We start from the raw sequence: 22,388 nt of genomic DNA on the forward strand, positions 1-22,388 counted from the left end.
CACACTGTGAAGACGATTTTCATGTCAAAACATTTCGTCATTTGTGATTGTGTCTGACTGTGTAATCATTTTCTGTGGCATTTGACAGATTTGCCCTCAACTGTTGAACTTAGGGCAATGACTGTCTTGAATGTATTTTGTCTTTTAGGTGTTAGCAACAGCAGCTGACATCGAAAGAACACTACCGCTTCCTGTCTCTCCAAGACTAATTGTCTTAGGTAGTGTATAGTTTTTTTTTTAAATCTGTAGTAAAGCATTGCAAAGACCGAGAATATATGAAGGACACGTACACTCAACAAAAATATAAACGCAACACTTTTGTTTTTGCTCCCATTTTTCATGAGATGGACTTAAAGATCTACAATTCATTCCAGATACACAATATTACCATTTCTCTCAAACATTGTTCACAAATCTGTCTAAATGTGTGATAGTGAGCACTTCTGCTTTGCTGAGATAATCCATCCCACCTCACAGGTGTGCCACATCAAGATGCTGATCTGACATCATGATTAGTGCACAGGTGTACCTTATACTGCCCACAATAAAAGGCCACTCTGAAATGTGCAGTTTTGTCTCACAGCAAAATGCCACAGATGCCACAAGCATTGAGGGAGCGTGCAATTGGCATGCTGACAGCAGGAATGTCAACCAGATCTGTTGCTCGTGCATTGAATGTTCATTTCTCCACCATAAGCCATCTCCAAAGGCGTTTCAGAGAATATGGCAGTACATCCAACCGGCCTCACAACCGCAGACCACGTGTAACCACACCAGCCCAGGACCTCCACATCCAGCAGGTTCACCTCCTGAGACCAGCCACTCAGACAGCTGCTGAAACAATTGGTTTGCATAACCAAACAATTTCTGCACAAACTGTCAGAAACCGTCTCAGGGAAGCTCAACTGCATGCTCATCGTCCTCATCGGGGTCTTGACCTGACTCCAGCTCGTCGCCGTAACAGACTTGAGTGGGCAAATGCTCACATTCGATGGCGTCTGGCACGTTGGAGAGGTGTTCTCTTCACGGATGAATCTCGGTTTACATTGTTCAGGGCAGATGGCAGACAGCGTGTGTGGCATCGTGTGGGTGAGCGCTATGCTGATGTCAATGTTGTGGATCGAGTGGCCCATGGTGGTGGTGGGGTTATGGTATGGGCAGGCATCTGTTATGGACGAAGAACACAGGTGCATTTTATTGATGGCATTTTGAATGCACAGAGATACCGTGATGAGATCCTGAGGCCCATTGTTGTGCCATACATCCATGAACATCACCTCATGTTTCAGCAAGATAATGCACGGCCCCATGTTGCAAGGATCTGTACACAATTCTTGGAAGCTGAAAATGTCCCAGTTCTTGCATGGCCAGCATACTCACCGGACATGTCACCCATTGAGCATGTTTGGGATGTGCTTGACCGGCGTATACGACAGCGTGTACCAGTTCCCACTAATATCCAGCAACTTCGCACAGCCATTGAAGAGGAGTGGACCAACATTCCACAGGCCACAATTGACAATCTGATAAACTCTATGCGAAGAAGATGTGTTGCACTGCATGAGGCAAATGGTGGTCACACCAGATACTGACTGGTTCTGAGTCCCCAGACCCCCAATAAAGCAAAAAAATGCACATTTCAGGGTGGCCTTTTATTGTGGACAGTCTAAGGTACACCTGTGCACTAATCATGATGTCAGATCAGCATCTTGATGTGGCACACCTGTGAGGTGGGATGGATTATCTCAGCAAAGCAGAAGTGCTCACTATCACACATTTAGACTGATTTGTGAACAATGTTTGAGAGAAATGGTAATATTGTGTATCTGGAATGAATTTTAGATCTTTAAGTCCATCTCATGAAAAATGGGAGCAAAAACAAAAGTGTTGCGTTTATATTTTTGTTGAGTGTATTTAACAGGTCATGTGGATATGTATCTGGATATTATGTGGAAGGCAACAAACATTTACATATAAACCATATGTTTTTTATGTTTAGGTGAAGTGCTCACAGCAACTCAATGGATGCTGAGCATCGAGGGTCAGGTGGTTGTGCCTCCACATCCCAACTTCGTGGCTGGAATGGCAGCGTTCTTTTCAAGCTATTACAACTTTAATCTAGTGTGCCAGGAGCAAGCATCTTGCATACTGGAATTCATTCAAAGGTAACTTTGTGCTTGAATTAGAATTCTGGTGGATCATTATTTTTGTAAAGTTTGCCAACGTGACTAACGGATAAAATGTTATTTTAACTCGCCAGCACAAACAAACAATCAAGACAATTCTCAAGCCAGGGGCATGCTGCATTATAATGGAGTGTATGGCACTAGTATAAATGTTCATGTACGAGTTACCAACCAGTAGTGATGTAGTTGTAGGGACATAACCCTGGCCATAGAGTCCTTTTAATTAGAGATCTCCCGACCAGCCCAAAAACGGCAACAGCAAACTGGGACATCTACTGAAGAACATTTTAAACCACATTGTTTAGTAATCCACAACATAATACATATTAACTGAATATTTAGTGTGTGTTTTTTACCTGCTTTATGGTGCCCTCGGACCACTCCTTATTTTGGAATAATTTAGTTTGTTACAGAATAGCAGTACTACTACGCACTAGAGCCTCTAGGGGGCCTGTGCGGTGGTGCGATGTGTAAAAAGGCTCCAGTGCATATCCATACTATTTTTCACAAACAAAATAGTTCCAATGTAAGGAGTGGTCTAAGAGCACCAGGAAGCAGCAAACTACATTAAATGTGGTGTATTCTGTTGTGAATACTAAAATGTTTATGTTGGTGTGTTTTGTTTGATGCCACTGCCTGAGGTTATGTTGATGCAACTATACTGGCCAGTAACTCATGCAATCTTGTGACCGTTATGACATTTCCACTGTATTAGTCATTGCATTGTAGAGCCATTTCCTGGTTCAGCTTGCCTGGACAGCACAAATAAAATAATAAAAAATAATTAATTTTTGCAGTTTTTCATATTGGATTGGCAAATGATTAGCTTGTCTTGCACAACCTGATATTCTGCTGTTTCTTGTGGATCAGCTGTGAGCACAAGTTTCTTTTCATGTGATTTTGTGATTTCAGATGTTTCATTGATGCACTTTGAATGGCTTTGAGCGTAAGTCATATGTAAAAGATGATTCTTGTCTTCCCAACTATCCCTTTAAGGTTGAAGATTGACAACATTTCCGTTTAATCTTTTGTTTACACTGTAGTTTATTTTGAGTCAATCTGTTATACACTGTTCTTCTGCTGCAAATACTCACTAGTTAACCAAATCTGTAGCTAAAAGTTGTCCTATTACAAATACACTGTTTATTTCTTTTGCCAGAAACTTTTTTAGAAGTAGTGTATTTTCATGACCTGAAGGAATTGTTCGACATTTTGGGAAATACTCCTATTCGCTTTCTGGTGTAGACTGTGTGAGATTTAAAAGGTGCTAGTAGGCAGATTTTGCTACATTTGTACAAAGCCAGGCTAGCTGTTTCCCCGTTTATTTAATTTTATATGTTATATTTAACAGGGGGCTGCACGGTGGTGTAGTGGGTAGCACTCTCGCCTCACAGCAAGAGGGTCCTGGGTTCGATTCCAGGGTCGGCCCGGGTTCCTTCTGTGTGGAGTTTGCATGTTCTCCCCGTGTGAGCGTGGGTTCTCTCCGGGTTCTCCGGCTTCCTCCCACAGTCCAAAGACATGCAGGATGGGGATAGGTTAATTGGTGACTCTAAAATGCCCGTAGGTGTGAATGTGAGCGTGAATGGTTGTTTGTCTCTACATGTCTCCCTGTGATAGACTGGCGTCCTATTCCAGGGTGTACCCTGCCTTCGCCCAATGACAGCTGGGATCGGCTCCAGCCCCCCCCCCCCCCCCCCGTGACCCTAAATACAGGATAAGCGGTAGAAAATGGATGGATGGATGGATATTTAACAGGTAGATATGAGAGAGTGGTATTAATTTCTCAATTATTTTATTCATTATTATTTATTCATGGGGATTCAAATTGAGTTCTGAGGCATGTTTTAAAACTATTGAGTTTTAATAAAAGTTTTGTTTTGTTGTAGCTCTGACTCTGGTTTTTAATCTAATGCAATGTTGATGAATTTTGGAGTAACAGCAAGCCTGTTCTCATTCAATATGCATATTTTTCAAAGCTGCTAATGTGAAAAACAAAAATGAACTGTAAAAACATTCACAACAACATTGTATTGTGAAGTATTAACAACTATTTACAGGCAACATTAGTTGCCAGGTCACCTCTGTAATTTGAATAGATTACAAGATAATGTTGTAAACAAGATCACAATTAGTGGTAGTTTTTCTGGGGGAAAAAATTGCTTTAATTTATATACAACAAAAATCTGTAAAAGTTATCCTGTAATATACTGTAATCCCTTTTACAGTAATTAACAGCAGTTCTACAATACTGGCAACTTTTTTGCCAGGTATTTACTGTAATTTCTACAGTCAATTTGTTACAGTGTGGTTGCAAAGCATTAAGATGATAGAAATATAAATACTATGAAACAGAAACATGTTAACTGACAAATTGATCTTACTAGGAAATGATTGCCCTGACAAAAGGGAACTATTTATTTTAAGTTATGCTTACTTTATACTTGTTATTCTACTTGATATGTTTACTCACATTATTTATTTTGTTCAAAAGAGAGAATGTATGGAGCTCCAAGTGTTCTTTTGAGGGCAACTCATGATCTCAAAGTGTTTTCACATGAGCCAATGTGGAAAAACAGTTGGTCAAATACTGAGACTAATATTCATAGCTTTACTGTCTTTTCGACAGTTGACACTTATTGTGGCATTTCTGTCATTGTGTCAGAACTCAGAGAGTAATGACACTGATCTCGCTGCCACATGATTACATTATCCATATACATCTCAATAGTTCCAAAATAATCTGCTGAAAATAACCAAATGTCCATTCGGAAATCATTAATCATTTGCGGGACTCTGCATGTGTCTTGCCTAGGAAACTCAGATTGATTGACGAGATGCGAGAGACGCCAAAGTCTAAATCACAAAGCCATAGTGTGCTGTAATCACCATCCTTTTCCAGGAAAAGGCGTAAAAGTTACACAAACATCACACTGCACAGTCAGTCTGCCAGCACACAACACAGAATGAGACATAGGGTCTCCTGCATGCCTTTTATCCAGAAGCTGATTGAGCACACCTGTGCTCACTCAAGTCAGCCACACCTGCAGCAACCTGGAGAGTGAGAGGGAGGAGACACACCACACACACAGCAAAATCACAGACTCCTATGTAACAGGTTCTCTATCTATAACACTACAGGCAAAAATGCGTTTTCCATAAACCCTCCAATGCAGTGTGACCCCAGATTATCCCCAGTAATGGCAATCACAGAGTCCGTAATCCGCAATCCGCAATCTCTGCACCACACGACAAATATACAAATCTATTGTAGGGCCCTCGGGGTTACGAGAAGGCGCTACGTGACCAATTTCAGGGAAAAGAGGGTTGTCCACACCAAATTCACAATTAATGTTCTTTATTAAAGACTGATGCAGGGATGCTGTCGATGCCGCGGAGTGTGGGGCTGGCTTGAGGGGGCTGAGGCTGAGGCGACGTCGTTGGGCGAGAGCGGGGTTCGGTACACGGGGACGGGCAGTCATACGGTCCGGGGCTCGGCGGGAGAGGCGGCGGGAGGGCAGGCGGGGGTCGAAGCAGAGGCGGGTAGTCAGACGGTCCGGGGGTCGATCAGGGCGCGGGGTTCTCCTACAGAAGCGAGTCCTACACAGGGCTTTTAGTTCTCTCTCTCACTCTCTTAACATCTCCTTACTCTCCACACGAACGTGTTCTCCGTCGTCTCCTTTTATCCCCTCCTGTCGTCTTGCGCTGATTTCCTCCCAGCCGTGTTCCTCCACGCCGGTGATTCTGATGGGCAATCGGAACTCCATATATAGCACGCCGTCCGTTCACTGTGCTGTGCCTTGGGGGGATAGAGTGAGGTGGCAACAGCGCCGTGGCTGTCACATGCCACGGCGGTACATACACGTTATTTATTATGCTCCCCGGTTCCCTCCTCCTTACCTCTGTCCCGCGGGCGCCACACTATACATAGCTAATATTTTGTTGTTTTCTGCTGGAGTATAACGGGAGGTGTTTGAAATGTTAAAGCTGAAGGCAGATGGTTTAACAACCACGGAGAGGAACTGTGTACTCACCCTCGAGGAAATCACAGATTTTGGAGGTCCACTTGGGGACAGGGAAGCTTTATGGGGATGTGACACTACACAGAGATCCAGAGCACAGCTAACATACGGAGCATAACCTGGGGCATAACCTGGAGTATAACCTGCTCCGGAGCAGAGGGGTATTCCACCAAACTCGCTAATTAAAGCGGGGCTTACCTGGTTAAGCCTGGTTAGAACTAACGCCAACTTCCACTTGCGGCTAAACCCATTCCATTAACGCATTTCAGCCGCACCTTGTTGAGGCTAATTCAAGCCAGGTTAACGTTGTCGTGTGTTACGCACGTTCACGGGATATGAAGCCAGACCAGAATCGTGAATGTCGAATCATCGAGAAAATGGCAGAAAAGACCAGAGCAAAAAATATTGATGGAACTGTACGAGGAGTACAAACCCATCATAACCAAAAAAGGGAATACTGTAGTGATAAATAAAAATCGCGAGGCTGCTTGGGCAAGAATTGCTGAGCGATTAAATACAGAAGTACCGTTCAGAGTAACATATTCTAATATAACACTGACAACGATTTCTCGAAAGTGAGGATAGTGTAGAGGTAATGTGCCAGCTTTGCACGTGGCCGGCCACGGTTCAATTCCCGATTATGGAACTTCTTTCTTTGTCCTGAACTCACTCTCTCTCTCTCTCTCTCTCTCTCTCTCTCTTATAAATAGGCCTAGTAAATGCATCTACATTGACCAACTCATTTATCTCAAAAATTCAATGAACACATTCAATGAACCTATTAATGAACTCACCTGAAAGGAATTTATGTGGCTGAAAATTGCATGCAGCAATGCCTTTGTCATTGGGATCTATAACATGCTATTAATAATAACATCTTTATGCCTATCATGTTTTTGCAAGTTATATTTGGGTTCTGGGGAAATTGTATGACATATTTATCATAGTTAAGGTAAAATGTTGGTCTAATTCTCTGATCTAAAGACAATTATACAGGCAAAAAAAAACCCAAAAACACACATGAGATGTCTTCACCGGGATGTGAACCTGCGATGCCCACATTCAAGGGCAGGAGCATCACCACTCACCCAACTGGGGGCTTTAGACAATGATATGGCCAGTCGGTCTTAAACAAAATAAACGATTTATTCATATTTTTTTAATTGCAAGGATGTATTTTTAGACGCTTGATGAAAATATAGGCTGTTTGTACTTCATATATGTAATGTTGGTCATTTTTGGTCTTTGACGTGATGAAATCACGAGGACTAGGCTTGGCGGAACCTTCTGCTGGTACAGTTGTTTCCGACAGACGGACTTCTCTGAAACCCCCGCTAAAGTAAGCCTGATGGTTAGCCTGCCCCGGAGCAGGCTAGTCGGATAAATTTCCATGGTTACTTAGCGGAGAGTGCCTCAAGTCACGTTGATGGAACGCAACTCTCGTTAAAGGTAGCGAGGCTTATCGAAATTAGCCCGGCTTTGCGCTTAGCGAGTTTGATGGAATACCCCTCCGGTTATGTTCCTGATAGTTATGTCCAAATGAAGCTTCGTGAAGCATTTTCTTTATTTTCTGAGCCCAATAGATGGCGCTCTCTGTTCAACAAAGGGTGGAAAGCAATGGAAATATATCGGCCTTCAACCCTTTGTTGAGAGCGCCATCTATTGGGCTCAGAAAATAAAGAAAATGCTTCACGAAGCTTCATTTGGACATCACTAGTTCCTGATAAGAGATCAACGTGGAGAAAAGCACCGCCTACTGACCAATCAGCTCTCTTGGAAAATGGCATCAGCATTTGTAGAAGATCCCATGGAGCTCGACGCGAAAAAACAAAGCTTGGTGCGCGGATCATGAGAGGGTCTCTTAGGAGAGCTAGTGTTCAGAGACCCATGTTTTATATGAGAGATCCAGATTCTCATCAGACGGAATTACTTATCTGTGTCAGCGTACAACCTACTTAGAAACTGAAGACAAGGGTATGTCTTCAGTTTCAATATGCGGCTTCCTTTCATCTGGAGCCTTGACAGCCTCGTCAGCTCGTCATCCATGGTCCAACTGTCTCCCCAGCCAAGCGGACGCCTGCAGCGGTGAATCCACCAGCGGCAACCACCCCCCAGCGAGCGCTGCCACCGTCCAGCCTGCCTGCTGCCAAGGTTGGGGACCGGCCTGTGTCCCGACGGCTGCTGCTGTCTGGACTTTCCTGGCGTGAATCCATCTCTGCCCTCCGCCAGCTCCTAAAGAATGCCATGAGCAGGCGATCGGGAAGCCTCCCCAGTACTGCTGCTGCGATCTGCCTCCAAATTCCCAGTTCCACAGCTCCAGTGGAACCGTCGGCCGATGCCCCTGCAGCCACACACCGACAGTCCATACTGAGTGCCTCGGGGCTGGCAGAGAAGGTGGTGGAGGTGCAGCAGTGGCACAGAGGCCCGCTGCCTGCATCGCCGCGGCTGACCCTGTCGACCATGAGTGAGGGTGACTTGATTATCAGAAGAGTGTCCATCCACAATGCCCGCACTGTGGTCTTCCCTGGTGTCACTGTGGTGGACATCACTAAAAAAATTCAGGAAGTTGGGATGTCCTTCCCCTCAGCTGACTCCCCGTTTTGCACGTCGGGACAAATGACATTTGCAAACGGCAGTCGGAATTGTTAAAGAGTGACTTTATCCAACTGTTCAATGTACTAAAATACCTTCATTACCAGGTCAGTATCTCCGGCCCCACGGCTGTTCGTGGCAGTGACCGCTTCTCCAGATTGCTAGGTCTGAACACCTGGCTCCAGACTGCATGCCTCGCACACAACGTGTATTTTATTGACCTCTTCTGGCAGCGCAGGGATCTTTTTGCAGTTGCTGGACTTCACTTAAACCTTGCAGGCCCTCGTGCACTTTCCTCCAAGCTCTCCTATCATATCCACCATCGCTGTAACTCCATGAGTGTGCCTAAGCACAATCAAATGTAAGAGGCTGCTGCATGTGTGTAACAACTTTGATGTTCCACAGATCCCAGTCCATTTAATAACGATTCCACTCACACCTCCAGACTATCCTCAGGGCTTGGATCACCATCAAGCAGCCTTCCCTTCACGGTCGTAAACAGACTCAGAAAACCCTGTGTGCCTTCATACTCAGTTTACAGGGTAAGCCAACTTAATTTAAGAAAAATATAAAACCACCAAATACTGCTCCAGAAGTGCATGGGCCTAAGTTAGTAAAACTAGCTCTACTGAACGTGAGATCTCTTTTTAATAAGTCTTTGCTTATTTGTTCTTATAATCGTGTTTATTTTGGTTTTAAAGCTGTAGTCTACGATTTTTTCACTTGAGCCAAAATTTAGTAGCCGCTAAATGTTCCGATCCAATCCTCGCTCACTCTCCTGCTCCTGCTCACGTCTCATCCCGACTCACTTCCGCGTTTAAACTACGAGCGGACAAGACTCTTGTTGCCCTGAGCAGTTCAGGTATGGAGCAGGGCTCTCACGTGAGTTCAGAGTAAGAATCTGGCTGACGCCTGGTTCACACCAGCCACGGAAGCGCCACGAATAGGCGCGTAGCGGAGCCCGCTTCCTTTCGGCGCCCTTGTTAAGCCATAGTGTAGTTCACAATGCAATCATATTTGTGTATCTAAACTGGCACTGGGAAGCAGGAAGAGATAATACATTTGAGAAATGTGAAGAGTAGATAAAGAAATATGTGTATTTCAACGGTATATCTGCACTACTACTGTCTACTAGGCTACCATACACACTCTCTGTGTGTGTGTGTGTGTGTGTGTGTGTGTGTGTGTGTGTGTGTGTGTCTCTCTCTCTCTCTCTCTCTCCCTCAGAGAGAACGGATAAATAAAATAAGTGTACACCATGTTTCTTGGTTACAGAAACATGGTGTATTAATTTTAAGAGGTTATTTACTCTGGATGAACAACAGCTGAGCAGAAGCGCTTGTCGACCGTAGCGGAGAAATACCCGTCTGGTGTGAACAGGGGGGCAGCAGACCGCACGCGATTTTCGTCGGATTGTGGCGAGTGATCGCCGAGCGGTTTGGGATCGGGGATGTACTGCAGCCAGGGTAAGAGAGAAATCCGACCGGCACCCGCTGCATTTACACCGATAATATTTCATCATTCGTGGCCGTAATAAACACTATCAATGGGAAACTAAACGGCGTCCTGCCTGAGTTCATAAGCGGAGGGAATGTTCCCATTCATCGTCTATGTAAGAAGCTGTGCAATGCCGTCGCGGCGAGTTTCGAAAGACGGTGCCGCCGCCCACAAGCTCTCGATAATATTTTAAACTGACCGTTGTCAATCTCAAATAAAGACAGATTTAGCAACTGCATAGCTTATTTCTCACATAAAATGTTTTCAGAAACACATTTCGGTGAACTATTTTCGTAAAATAAGAGGGAGGTGGGAGGCTGCGAGGGGAGAACGATATGAGCTCAGAGGAGCACAGAGGGAAGGGGTGGGTGTCTGTGGGGGGGATGCTTTTTTCAAACCTTTCAAATCGTAGACTACAGCTTTAACAGAGACATGGTTGGACCAAGCCAGCAATGCACCTACACTTATTGAATCAGCCCCTCCAAATTATAATTCCACTGTTGCTACTCGCGCCAATAAAAAGGGGGGTGGAATAGCCACAATTGTCAGAGCATATCTTTTGGAGACTTTACATCTATTATATTAAGCTCAATCATTAAGTGTTCTTCTCAAATTCTATTGCTCATCATTTACAGGCCTCCGAAACACTCGGCAAAAATTAGGTGAGCTGTAATCAACCGTTTGTTCAGAGTTTGACTGTCTTATATTATCAGGGGACTTTAATATGCATATAGACAATCCAGAAAACATCTATGCAAATGACCTATTCTCACTAATTGACACTTTTAACATTCTCATGGCCATATGCCTGACCTTGACATTACAAAGGGCCTCAACATCACTTTAGCCGTCAAGGACCTAGCATTGTCTGATCACTTCTGCATCTTCTTTGATGTATTTATATCCCCGCAAATTCAGAATAGTTGTGTAATGGTAAGAAAAAGAATCATAAACGATCACACTGGTGTTCTCTTTGAACCTGCACTCTTAGAAAGCTTGAGCCCACCATCCGACTCAGTAGGAAATCTAATGGATAATTTCAACTCAAAAATGGGTAATATAATTGTGGCGGAGCGTCGGTGATGCTCCGACCTGTGCGCGCTCTCTCTCGCTCCGTAGCTCGGAGACCGGGTCGGGAGCGTGTGCCGCTCTCTTTTGTGCCGGAGGAAGTCGCCGGTAAAACTGTGTCGCAGCTATACAGTTCAGCAGGTCAGCAGCTATACAGACTTTTCCCAGTTCCTGGACTCTGTTCTTCCCATGGTAGGACGTCGAGGGTGCACACTCGGCGCCTACATGGCACACACACACACACACACACACGCTCACCTGCTGCTGCGGAGGAGGTCGGTCTCGGGTTCACAGGCCGAACCGAGGCAGTCCCGGATCATGCCGTAAATAGCGCTAAGGGGTCAGGTGACCACGGACTGAACCAACATTATCGTTTGTACTGAAAATGGTCAAATTAGAGACTTCCAGTGTAAATAATGGTGCAGCTATATGGAGGGTTGTGAGTGCCATAATATCGGAGTGGAAGTGAATTGGGTTTGTGTGTTTTGGGGCTAATTTTTTCAAGTGTGTTTCTAAACCCCTATGCTGGGTTAATTGGGTTGCCCAGGGGAGGGGCCAAGGGGGTATATAAAGGGAGCTCAGCTCACTTGAAGGGAGCTTTTTGGTTGAGAGACATGTGGGTCCCAGTGGCTGCCGTGATTTGTGTAAATATTGTAAATATACCTGCTACTTTTTTTTCCCACCTGAGGGTATTTGACTTTGGTTGGGTGTAAATAAAATTCACCACACTAAAGTTCACCGACTGAGCCATCATCTTTTCAGTGAAAAATAACGAACCCCGACAATAATGGATATTGCTCCCTTTAAAGGAGAAATCTGGTCCTTTTTGACCCCATTTTTGTTGTCCCCAGGGTCATCTCAACTTTTCCAAAGCCAAAAACCTGACAAAAATTGACGTTGCCTAGCCCGAGATCTGTACCTGCCTGCCAGCCTTCCAGACTCGCTCCAATGCTAACCCATAGGGGCAAGTTTTATGTGCTTTTCTGGGCCTCAGAAAATAATTCCAAGATCTATGCAACACAGGTTGGGTACGTACGAGACACGAAAGCGCTCGTTTAGCTCAAATAGTGTGGCGAAACGACATAAATATGTGTGTTTTTGCATGGAGTTAAAAAAGGCCACTGAGAAGCGGAAGGCTCCATGGAAACTAAATCCAATGGTCAATCTCCTAAAGAGAGAGTGCAGGCAGACTGAAAGAAAATGGGCGTAGATCCAAACTTCCTATCCATTTGCAAATACACAAAGAAATACTACGCAAATATAATTATGAAATTTGCATGGCAAGATAGTCGTTCTTTTCAAACATTATCAGCAAGAATATGAACAATGCTAGAGTTCTTTTTTCAACAGTTGAAAAGTTAATAAAACCCCCTTCGCATATAGAACCTGAGCTTATTTCCACTGAAAAGTGCAATGAGTTTGCATCATTCTTCAAGGGTAAAATTGATCAAATCAGGTTGAGCATATCATCACAAACACAAATCACTAAGTACTCTGAACCACCAGTAACAAAAAGGGGGGCACTTCGTTTGATGTCTAAATTTAGCCTGGTTGACATTGAAATCCTTGGAAAAACAGTACAAAGCCTCAGTTCTTCCACATGTGAATTAGATATTCTACCTACCAGCTTTTTAAAATCTGTCATTCACCTCATATCGACAGATTTGCTGGAAATCATAAATACATCTTTACTAACTGGCACATTTCCCAGCTTCCTGAAAACAGCGGTTGTAAAGCCCCTGTTGAAAAAGAATAACCTAGATGATTCCACTCTAAACAAATACAGGCCCATGTCCAATTTGCCATTCATAGGTAAAATTATTGAAAAACATGTTTTTAACCAGCTGACAGCATTTTTAACACTGAATAACTGTTTTGATGATTTTCCAGTCAGGTTTTCGTGCAAATTATAGCACCAAAACAGCCTTGGTCAAAGTTGTTAATGACATACGCCGAAACACAACTGCTGGTAAAGCATCGGTACTAGTAATGTTGGACCTCAGTGCAGCATTTGATACGGTGGATCACAGCATTTTACTCAATCGATTAGAAAACTAGGTTGGCTTTTCAGGTGCTGTTGTCAAGTGGCTAAAATCTTACCTGCAAACAGGAGTTTTTTGTTGCAGTGGGCAACTGTGCCTCAGCACCTACTTCCTTAACATGTGGAATCCCCCAGGGTTCAATTCTGGGTCCACTTCTTTTTAACCTTTATATGCTCCCACTAGGACAAATTTTACAGAATAATGATAACTCCTACCTATGCCAATGATACACAAATCGACCTAGCTCTGTCTCATGACTATGCCCCTCTTGAATCTCTTTGCAACTGCATTGAGCAAATTAATCACTGGATGCCACATAACATAAAGGTATAGGATTGCCAACACCCTCAGAAAAAAAGGACTTAAAACAAAAGATATGGTTAGAAATCTTGGTGTCCTCATAGATAGTGATCTAAATTTTAACAGCCACATGAAGGCAATTACTAAGTCAGCATTCTACCATCTCAAAACATTGCCAGACTTAGGGAATTTATGTCCAAGGATGACCTGGAGAAGCTAATTCATGCTTTATTTCCAGTAGGGTTCACTTCTGCAATGGGCTTTCACAGGCCTCCCAAAAAAGACCCCAAAACAGCTTCAAATGATTCAAAATGCAGCAAGAATACTTACAAAAACAAAACAAACAGAGCACATAACCCCTATACTAAAATCCCTCCACTGGCTTCCAGTAAGTTACAGGATTTATTTTAAAGCACTGCTGCTGTTTTTTAAAGGGGCCATATTATGAAAAACAGGTTTTCTCTGGTCCCTACACCTATAAACTGGTCCTCCCTGAGCCTGTCAACTCCCAGGATGAGGAAAACAAGCAATTCCTGCATGGTCTCTGCAGTCCACCCTCCAGTAAAACGGTGCTCCTACAGGTTCAGATTCAGCTCCTTTCGTGACATAACGATAAGGGTCTTTTGCTTAAGCCGAACTCCTCTGCACGATGATAGGAGATATCCGAGAGGGGGCGTTTCGCAACACAGAGCTCAGAGCGCAGCCCAGCTGACAGCCGAGCAAGCTTGGCCTGACTGACAGTGCTGAGAGCAAGCGCAGCAGCCGACAGCGGAGAGCTAGCCCGACCAGCAGCGCGGACGGAGAGCGTGGACCGACAGCGCTGACCGACGGCGCTCCGGAGAGCACGGAGAGTGCAGCCAGACTTACCGGTCGTGGCGCTGAGTTTCAAGTTTATTGATATTTAAAGTGCAATATCACCATGAGCATGGTCTCAAAACCAGTGGCGGCTCCTGACAAATTTCTCAGGGGGGGCAACTGTTCTGATGATGACTAAGGTGACCCGTTATATGGGAAAATTAATAGGCAGCAAGACAATTGCCACATCTTGTTATTTTCTGGTCAACTTACATAGCAATACCAAATGTATATACATCCAGGAGTGTTCAACAAATAAAATTATCTTGGCTCTACAAATGAAGATAAACAGAGAAACTGTGAATCAGTTTACCTTCAAATATCTTTGAACATGGACGGATACGATTGCTTTACCAGTAATTACAAAGGGGACTACATATAAGTCAACATAAAAAGTATTTATTTACAGTTCTTTAAAGTAGTTTTTTTTAATTACAAATAGTTTATATAAATCCAAATAAAGGGGTAGTGCATTCAAATTGCTCAGCATTGCACAAACAATACTCTATATTTGCAGAAACAAACAGTAAATGCAGTAAATGTACAGATTGCCATATCAGTAACAACATTTTAAAGATTGTGTGCAGCTTAATTATCTTTAAGTGCAAATAAAAGTGCTTACATTCAACAGTGAACTATAAATACAAATAATCTCTGGCCAATTGGATAGATTTGCAAAAATGAACATGAACAAAAATAAACAGATGAACATATTGCCTGAAAGCAGCATTTGAATGAAAAAAGAAACTATTAAAACCCAACATTAACAGTTAATACAGTGTGTGTGTGTGACAGAGAGAGAGAGACACTAAGAATGACAGTGTCACTAGATTACTTGTATTGAAATTTTGCTCGTCTCTCTTTCAGAGCAGCAAAGTGATCAATAACCCTCTCATTAAAATCAGGCATGTTCCTGACTAGCTCCCTCTCCATGGAAAGCATGGCCAGTGCATTCAGACGTTCCTGGCCCATTGCATTGCGCAGGAACGTCTTGATTCTCTTCAGTGTTGAGAAACACCGCTCAGCTTCAGCCGTCGTCATGGGAGTGGTAATGAGAACCTGGAGGTTGTATCTCTGCAGAACCTGGTACAGTGCCAGAGCACCACAGCAGCCCTTGAACTCTGGATTCTCATAGATGAGAGAAAGTTCTGTCCTGAGCTTTGCCTTGTTCAGCATGGGATATGCCCTCACAGTGGCATTGAGAGCCTCAACAGGAAATGTATGGCAGTGCTGCTCAAACATCTCTGCCTGTAGCAGTGTGGCACTCACGAGGTGGTCGCTGAAGGAGAACCTTTGTTTGGCGTGAGCCAGGATTGTGTTGCAGATCTCCCTGGACAGCTTCTGCTTCTCCTCTTCTCCCAAGGCCCTCCTTGGTCTTGTGTTTCCTGTCGCTACTTCCTGCTGCTGTTGAGAGGAGTCTCTGAGGGCAAGCAGACCAACAGTGTTAGCACATGAAAATATAAGTGCCTGGTAGCATTTAGAAAAGTTAAGAAAATGCTAATTTCAAAACACTAATATTTATCTAGCTATTAGTAATAATAGTATCTAGCTTTACTTTATGCATATACAGTCACCGGCCACTTAATTAGATACACCTGTGCAATCAAATTCAATCCATTACAACAGCTGCTATAACTTTTGCTTTTACCAAGCTTATACATTTTCAGTTTTGACATCGTCAGAAAAGTGATAATTCTACTTTATTTTTATTATTGATGTTGCAGTGGATGGTGGTGGTGTACTGAATTGCATTACCTTGAAAAGTTTTTCTAATATTTTGTATGTTAATGGAGTGGACAAAATATTAGGAACACCAGTCAATATAATGCACTCCAATACTCCACAATCACCCACTATGACCTCAATAATAAAGTAGAATTATCACCTTATTGGCATCAACAAAAACTGAAAATGTATAAATTACATTAATGTAGATTTTATAGCAGAGCTGTTGTTTTGGATTGTATTGAGTTACACATGTGTACCTAATAAAGTGGCCAGTGAATGTATTTCTTTATGACAGGTTCAGTATTGAGAAGGATTGAACAATATTATTTTATCTTACCTTATTGCCTGCACACTGCTTGTGAAGCTCTGGAGGGCACGCTTGATGAAGACTGCATCAATGTCCTTCTTCTGCAGCTGCTGGTACAGCATGTCAACGTGAGGCATGATCTGATGAAACAGCTGCAGAAAAAACTGGAAGTCCTTATCTTGCAGCATCCTCAGGAAGCCTGATGCCTCTCTCACTGTGGTGCTGTCAAATGAACCCGATGTCCTGATGGATTCAAAACACTGCATGAGGTCATCAAGGTTCTCGTGCACAGTGTTGACGATCCTGCTGTTGAAGTTCCATCTTGTGGATGAAGCTCTTGGCAGCCTTCTGTCAACAATCTGGTCAAGTATGCTGGTGCGTTTTGGTGACCGGGTAAAAAAAGTGGCAATACCGCACAGGTCCGAAAAAAAAACTCTAAGAGGGCGTACCCACCAAACGCGATGAAACTTCATCGCGCGACAAGATTACATGTAAAGTCAATGCAAAGACGCGATTAGACGCTTCATCGCGCCGGGCGACGCGATGGACGCGATAGCGCGGCGCGATGGACGCGATGGACGCGAAAAATCGCTTCATCGCTTCATCGCTTCATCGCGCCATCGCTTCATCGCGCCATCGCTCGAGTTGAAATAATTGAACTTTTGCGGCAAATTCGCGTGAAGACGCGCCGCGACAGCCTATCAGCGTTGAGATCGTCACCGACGTGCTGACATACGGACGTCCTGGTGTTCCCTCGCTTTTTGCCGGCTTGCCGCTCCAGTGAAGAAGATGGAGGAGACACTGATAGTCGCCGTGACCGCTCACCCAGAGCTATATGATAGTTGCTGTCCCCTCTACAGGGAAGCTGGGAACTTCTCCAGAGTAGATACAGTGCAGCGATGGTGGTTATCTCAGCCATGATCGACGAGAGAATGAAATGGCGGAAGAAATGTTGTTGTTTGGGCGGGCTCGTCGCGCGACGCGATGCCGCGATGAGGCGTTTTTTGGCATATTGGACCGGCGTCAAAACTGGAGCGTCTAGCGCGACGCAATTTCATTTGTCGGGCGTTTCAATCGCGTTCATCGCGTTTGGTGGGTACGCCCCGTCACTGCTGGGACGTGAGAAGTGGCCTGCTGCATGATCAGATTCAGCTGGTGTGCATAGCAAGGCACATAATGGGCATTTTTGAAAAGCGCACGCACCTTCTGCTGCACACCAGCCCGCTCTCCCCTCATCACACTGGCTCCATCATACGCTTGCGCAATGAGTTTCTCTCTGTCACCTTCGGAAAAAAGACCGTTCAGTCTCTCCAGAAGCACGCTAGCAATCGACTCAGATGTTGCATCCATAACAGGCAGAAACTCAAAGAAACGCTCCTGCACCGCATGGTTTGAGTCGATGTATCTCAACACCAGCACCAGCTGCGTCTGTGTTGACACGTCGGTCGTCTCATCCGCTTGGATGGCAACAAATTTAGCGGACTTTACCTCCTCCGTAATATGTCCCCTGATGACCGCTAGCATGCTTTCCAGGAGCTCATTCTGCACAGTCTTTGACGTGCCCTTGAAAACTGTGGCCGTTTTCAGGTGCTCCTCAAACGCCTCATCCAGCGATGCCACCAAGTCAACCAAGCCACGAAAAACGCCTGGGTTGTTGGAGCCCTCACTTTCGTCTTTGCCTCGCAAAGCTAACTCAAACACCCCACAAAACTTGACACAGTCGATGAGGCGGGCTAGGATGTGTCGGTTCTTGCTCACCTCATCGTTGTGACGACGAACCGCTAGCCGGTAGCTCTCATCCAGCTGCGTTGCGATGTTCACCTGCCCAAACGCAGAAAACCTCAGACAACTGTCCATGTGGGTCTTAGAGGACTCGTGTTTCTTCACCTTTTCAGAGAGATGATGCATGTCGGTGACTCCTGTAGTTGTCCATGCGGTGGTGTCTGTCGTGCTGCCATCAGGGTGAAACTGTGCAGGCATAGCAGAATAAGGCGTTAGCTGCGTCACAGCCTGCTAGCCAGGTTTTCCGCTCATACCAGCTCCGCGAAAATCCCCGGTTGTATGATTTTCCCCCCTTGGTAGAAACTTGTTTTATGTTTAAATTTGGTCTGGGAGGTCCTAATTGTTTCGTTGCCAATTTATCTTCGTTACTACGACGACTGAAAGGGACTTCTTTCAGTGAAACGATGGAGTTGCTCCGTACACTCACCGCCATGCTGACCTCGAACGTGACTAGCGCGGTGCGGTGGCTTAGCTACGTCGGCTATGCTCACGTTACTATGACGAAAGCACGTTAGGGCGAGCCCTCCCGGAACCCATAGAGAATGCATTGTAAGGACTGAAATTCGAAAAAAAAAATGATTTTACATGAGAGTCTATGAGAGCAATCAGGGCGATTTTCAATCTGACTGAAGTTGCCCAAAAGGGGCGGTACTTCATGGAGCACTGCCCTCCGTTGATTGGACAATGACATACAGAGGAGCTCAAACTGTCTTGACCTGTCACAGCCACTGTACAGTACAGTGACTGTACCACTGTGGAAGAATATGATAGAAAAAAATCCCTCCTTTTTCCCCTTTGGTGGGGCGTCGCCCGATCGCCCTTATGGACAAACCGCCCCTGCTCAAAACACCGTACACAGAAATACCCATTGACATCATGAGCAACCACATAAGTGCAATGTATGTGGATTTGCGGATTCAAATAAGTTAGAGTAATAAATAAAAATGATGAGTAACACAACAAATACAAGTTTCAATAAAAACAAATGTAAAACAAATGTAAAACCATTTTAAAATAACAAATTCATGGGTTATAGTGTAGGCCATAGTGTTTTGAAAAGAGGAAGGTTTTTAGTTTGCTTGTTGCTCATTTGTGGAACTGACTTCCCTAACATACGATGGAAGACTCTGAAGGCGAAGGAGCGCTGGCCTGCAGATTTGGTTTTTACCCTAGGGGTTGTGAAGAGGCCTGCGTCCAGAGATCGCAATGTGCGCGAGGGGGTGTAGGGGATTAACCACTCTGACACATATGAAGGTGCAAGTTCATTTAGTGCTTTATAGGCTAAAAGAAGAATTTTAAAATGCTCGTGCAGGAATGGGTAGCCAGTTTAATGAGATTAAAAGAGGTGTTATGTGTGAACTTTTCCTTGTTTTTGTTAAAATTCTGGCTGCTGCATTTTGAATTAGCTGTAGGCTTCTTAAAGTGCATGCATGCAGGCCAGAAAATAATACATTACAATAATCTAGTCTAGATGAGACAAATGCATGCACTAAAATTTCAGCATCCTTTAAGGATAGCATAAGCCTGATTTTTGCGATGTTGCTTAGATGGTAAAAGGCCTTTTTGGAAATGTTTCTTATGTGGGGCCTAAATGTTAAAAATTGATCCAAGGTGACACCTAGACTTTTAACAGTTGTGCTCTCTGTTATAAAACATCGACACAGACTCTAAGATCCTCAGTGTGCTTTGTCTTCCGTGGTCTTACAACTATCAGCTCTGTTTTGTCTGTATTTAACAATAAAAAGTTTGTGGACATCCATCTCTTTGTGTCTGCTATACAAGCCTCTGAGTTATTGAGTTGAGTGGAGTCATTTGTTTGTATAGGCACATACTGTAGAGCTGGGTGTCATCAGTAGTGATGTCCAAATGAAGCTTCGTGAAGCATTTTCTGAGCCCAATAGATGGCGCTCTCTGTTCAACAAAGGGTTGAAAGCAATGGAAATATATCGGCCTTCAACCCTTTGTTGAACAGAGAGCGCTATCTATTGGGCTCAGAAAATAAAGAAAATGCTTCACGAAGCTTCATTTGGACATCACTAGTCATCAGCATAGCAGAAATTGTAGTCTGGGGGCGAAGCTTCTATGAGGGCAGTAGTGGTAAGCCAGCACTCAGTGAGGATGAAAAAATCTAAGTTATGCTGAGCAATAAGATAATTTATACTGTTTTGCTGGACAGCGATCTAATGTTAAAAAGTGCAAACTTTAGAGCGTCAGTGGGCACTGAACTGGGACAAGAGGGGACAGAGGTAAGCGCTGCAGTGGACTGGTTGGCAGGGGGGACATCTCCCCTCGATGGCAGCAACATTGACGCAGGCAGCTGGTCCAGTGCGCGAAGCACTCTCGGTCTGCTTGGTCTGAGTGCAGGCCGAGGACACCTGTCACTTATTCTGACAGCAATGGGAAACAGCAGGCCTAGCGGCCGTGTTGAACTTTGGGGGCTTGTGGTGTCGGAGGGGAAAGGGAGAGGTTTGACATGCAGCTGACATGCTGCTTTGGTATGACATGGGGTCAGTCGGATTGGGATGGAGAGCTCAAATTGATGGAGTTTGTGAGGTTGTGAATCAGTTCTTTTGTCCCTGCTCTGTTTGGGTGTAAACCATCGGACCTGAGAAGATGTGGATTTCCCCAAAATGTATCAAAATGATTAACATAGCCTTGACCAATCGCGGTACAGAAGTTTTGTAACTAGTGGTGTAGGCTAAATAGTCTACTGAAACTTTCACTGCCGTGTCTCAGAGTAGGTATAGGGCCAGACAGAACACAGTTCCTACCTAGGCTCTCGACAGTAGAGGTCAGGCATTCAAATTCTTGTTTTAACTTTGTTGATTGGCTGGACATGACGTCACACGTACCGGTGTGGACAATTACTGTGTGAACAGAAGGGTGACACTTCAGTAACAGTGGAATCTGTTCGATACAGTCATGTACTTTACCTCCCAATATACTGTACGTAATGGCACCTGGGAAGGCAACAAACCTTACAATAGAGTCGCCAATGCACAGAAACCTCGGGGCAAAAAGGCTGCAGTTCATGATTGCTGGAGGGAGACTCAGCGGGTTGGACCGCCGGCTAGCGTCGTTAGCAGCAGCGGGCCCGGCTGCACTGAAGGTCAGAGTTCTCCTCACTGCCGAGGACATTCGTGGAGTAGCGGGAGCAGCAGATGTTGAAGGCCTGGGAGCTGAAGGTTCGTCAGACACTCGTGGTACCAGGGACAGGACCGATGCTGGGGAGTCAGTGGTCAAGACCGCAGAGGAGGCCCAGGGGGAAGACCTGGTCGTTGGAGACCCCGTGGACGCTGAATGCTCCGGACCGGAGCGAGCTGCAGTATGCGGTATGGAAGCCCTCGACGTTGGCCTAATCCCAGGCTCGTCAGATGGAGCAGCTAGAGGCGACAGCCGGGAATGTTTGTTCTGTGGAGTCCTGGATCCAGATGGGGGTCCCGAGGGAGATGCAGGTGACATGGGGCTGGAGATACAGTGAGAGGAACGCTTCCTTGATCTCCTGGGCAAAGCAGATTTATCAACCCAGGGTTCCAGTGTTGAACCAACATCCAGGCTCGCCTCAGAGTCGACATCGGCGAATGGGGCATACTTGTTGGCCAGCTGCAGAGCACCGTCATCTCTCCCTGACGGATCGAAGAGGGGTACTCTCTCATCCAACGATTGTGGAGTCTTTGTGGGCTGAAGCCGGTGAAGCAACGTATTCAGCTCCGTTTGACGGCAGAACAGATCATTGATGAACTATTCAATGGAGCTCAACTCGGCTTTAATGTTTGCGATGGTAGGATTTGCAGATGATTCCCCACAAGTCCATGTACTTTCTCAGTACTATCTGTCTCTTTACGCAGTGTAGCCGTTTGTAGCCGAGGAAGCCGTCACTTCCCTAGTAGGCCTGCCTGAAAGATACTCACTGGCTGGTGTGGTGGACATGACAAAATCTGTTGGGTGATCCGGCTGGTGCTCCGTGAATAAATCCCGGTGCAGGTGAAGCTGGAGACAATCCCCGTCTCAC

The 22,388-nt window shown here is 44.9% G+C and overlaps 2 protein-coding genes across 2 annotated transcripts in view; both read right to left on the reverse strand.

Moving 5' to 3' along the window:
* LOC311013480 (complexin-2) overlaps positions 1-22,388 on the reverse strand; it is a 656,754-nt gene that overhangs the window by 411,139 nt on the left and 223,227 nt on the right. The gene's annotated exons all lie outside the window — the stretch shown is intronic.
* On the reverse strand, positions 15,391-17,025 carry LOC311013354 (uncharacterized protein; the record flags this gene model as incomplete). The annotated part of the gene is made up of 2 exons (XM_084009372.1): positions 16,625-17,025; positions 15,391-15,979 (listed from the first exon to the last, which is right to left on the reverse strand). Exons 1-2 carry the CDS (start codon positions 16,858-16,860, stop codon positions 15,391-15,393), a joined length of 825 nt encoding a protein of 274 aa, XP_083865498.1. The 5' UTR covers positions 16,861-17,025.

This window comes from Eutrigla gurnardus, assembly GCF_963514095.1.
Source record: "Eutrigla gurnardus genome assembly, chromosome: 5".
Classification (NCBI taxonomy): domain Eukaryota; kingdom Metazoa; phylum Chordata; class Actinopteri; order Perciformes; family Triglidae; genus Eutrigla; species Eutrigla gurnardus.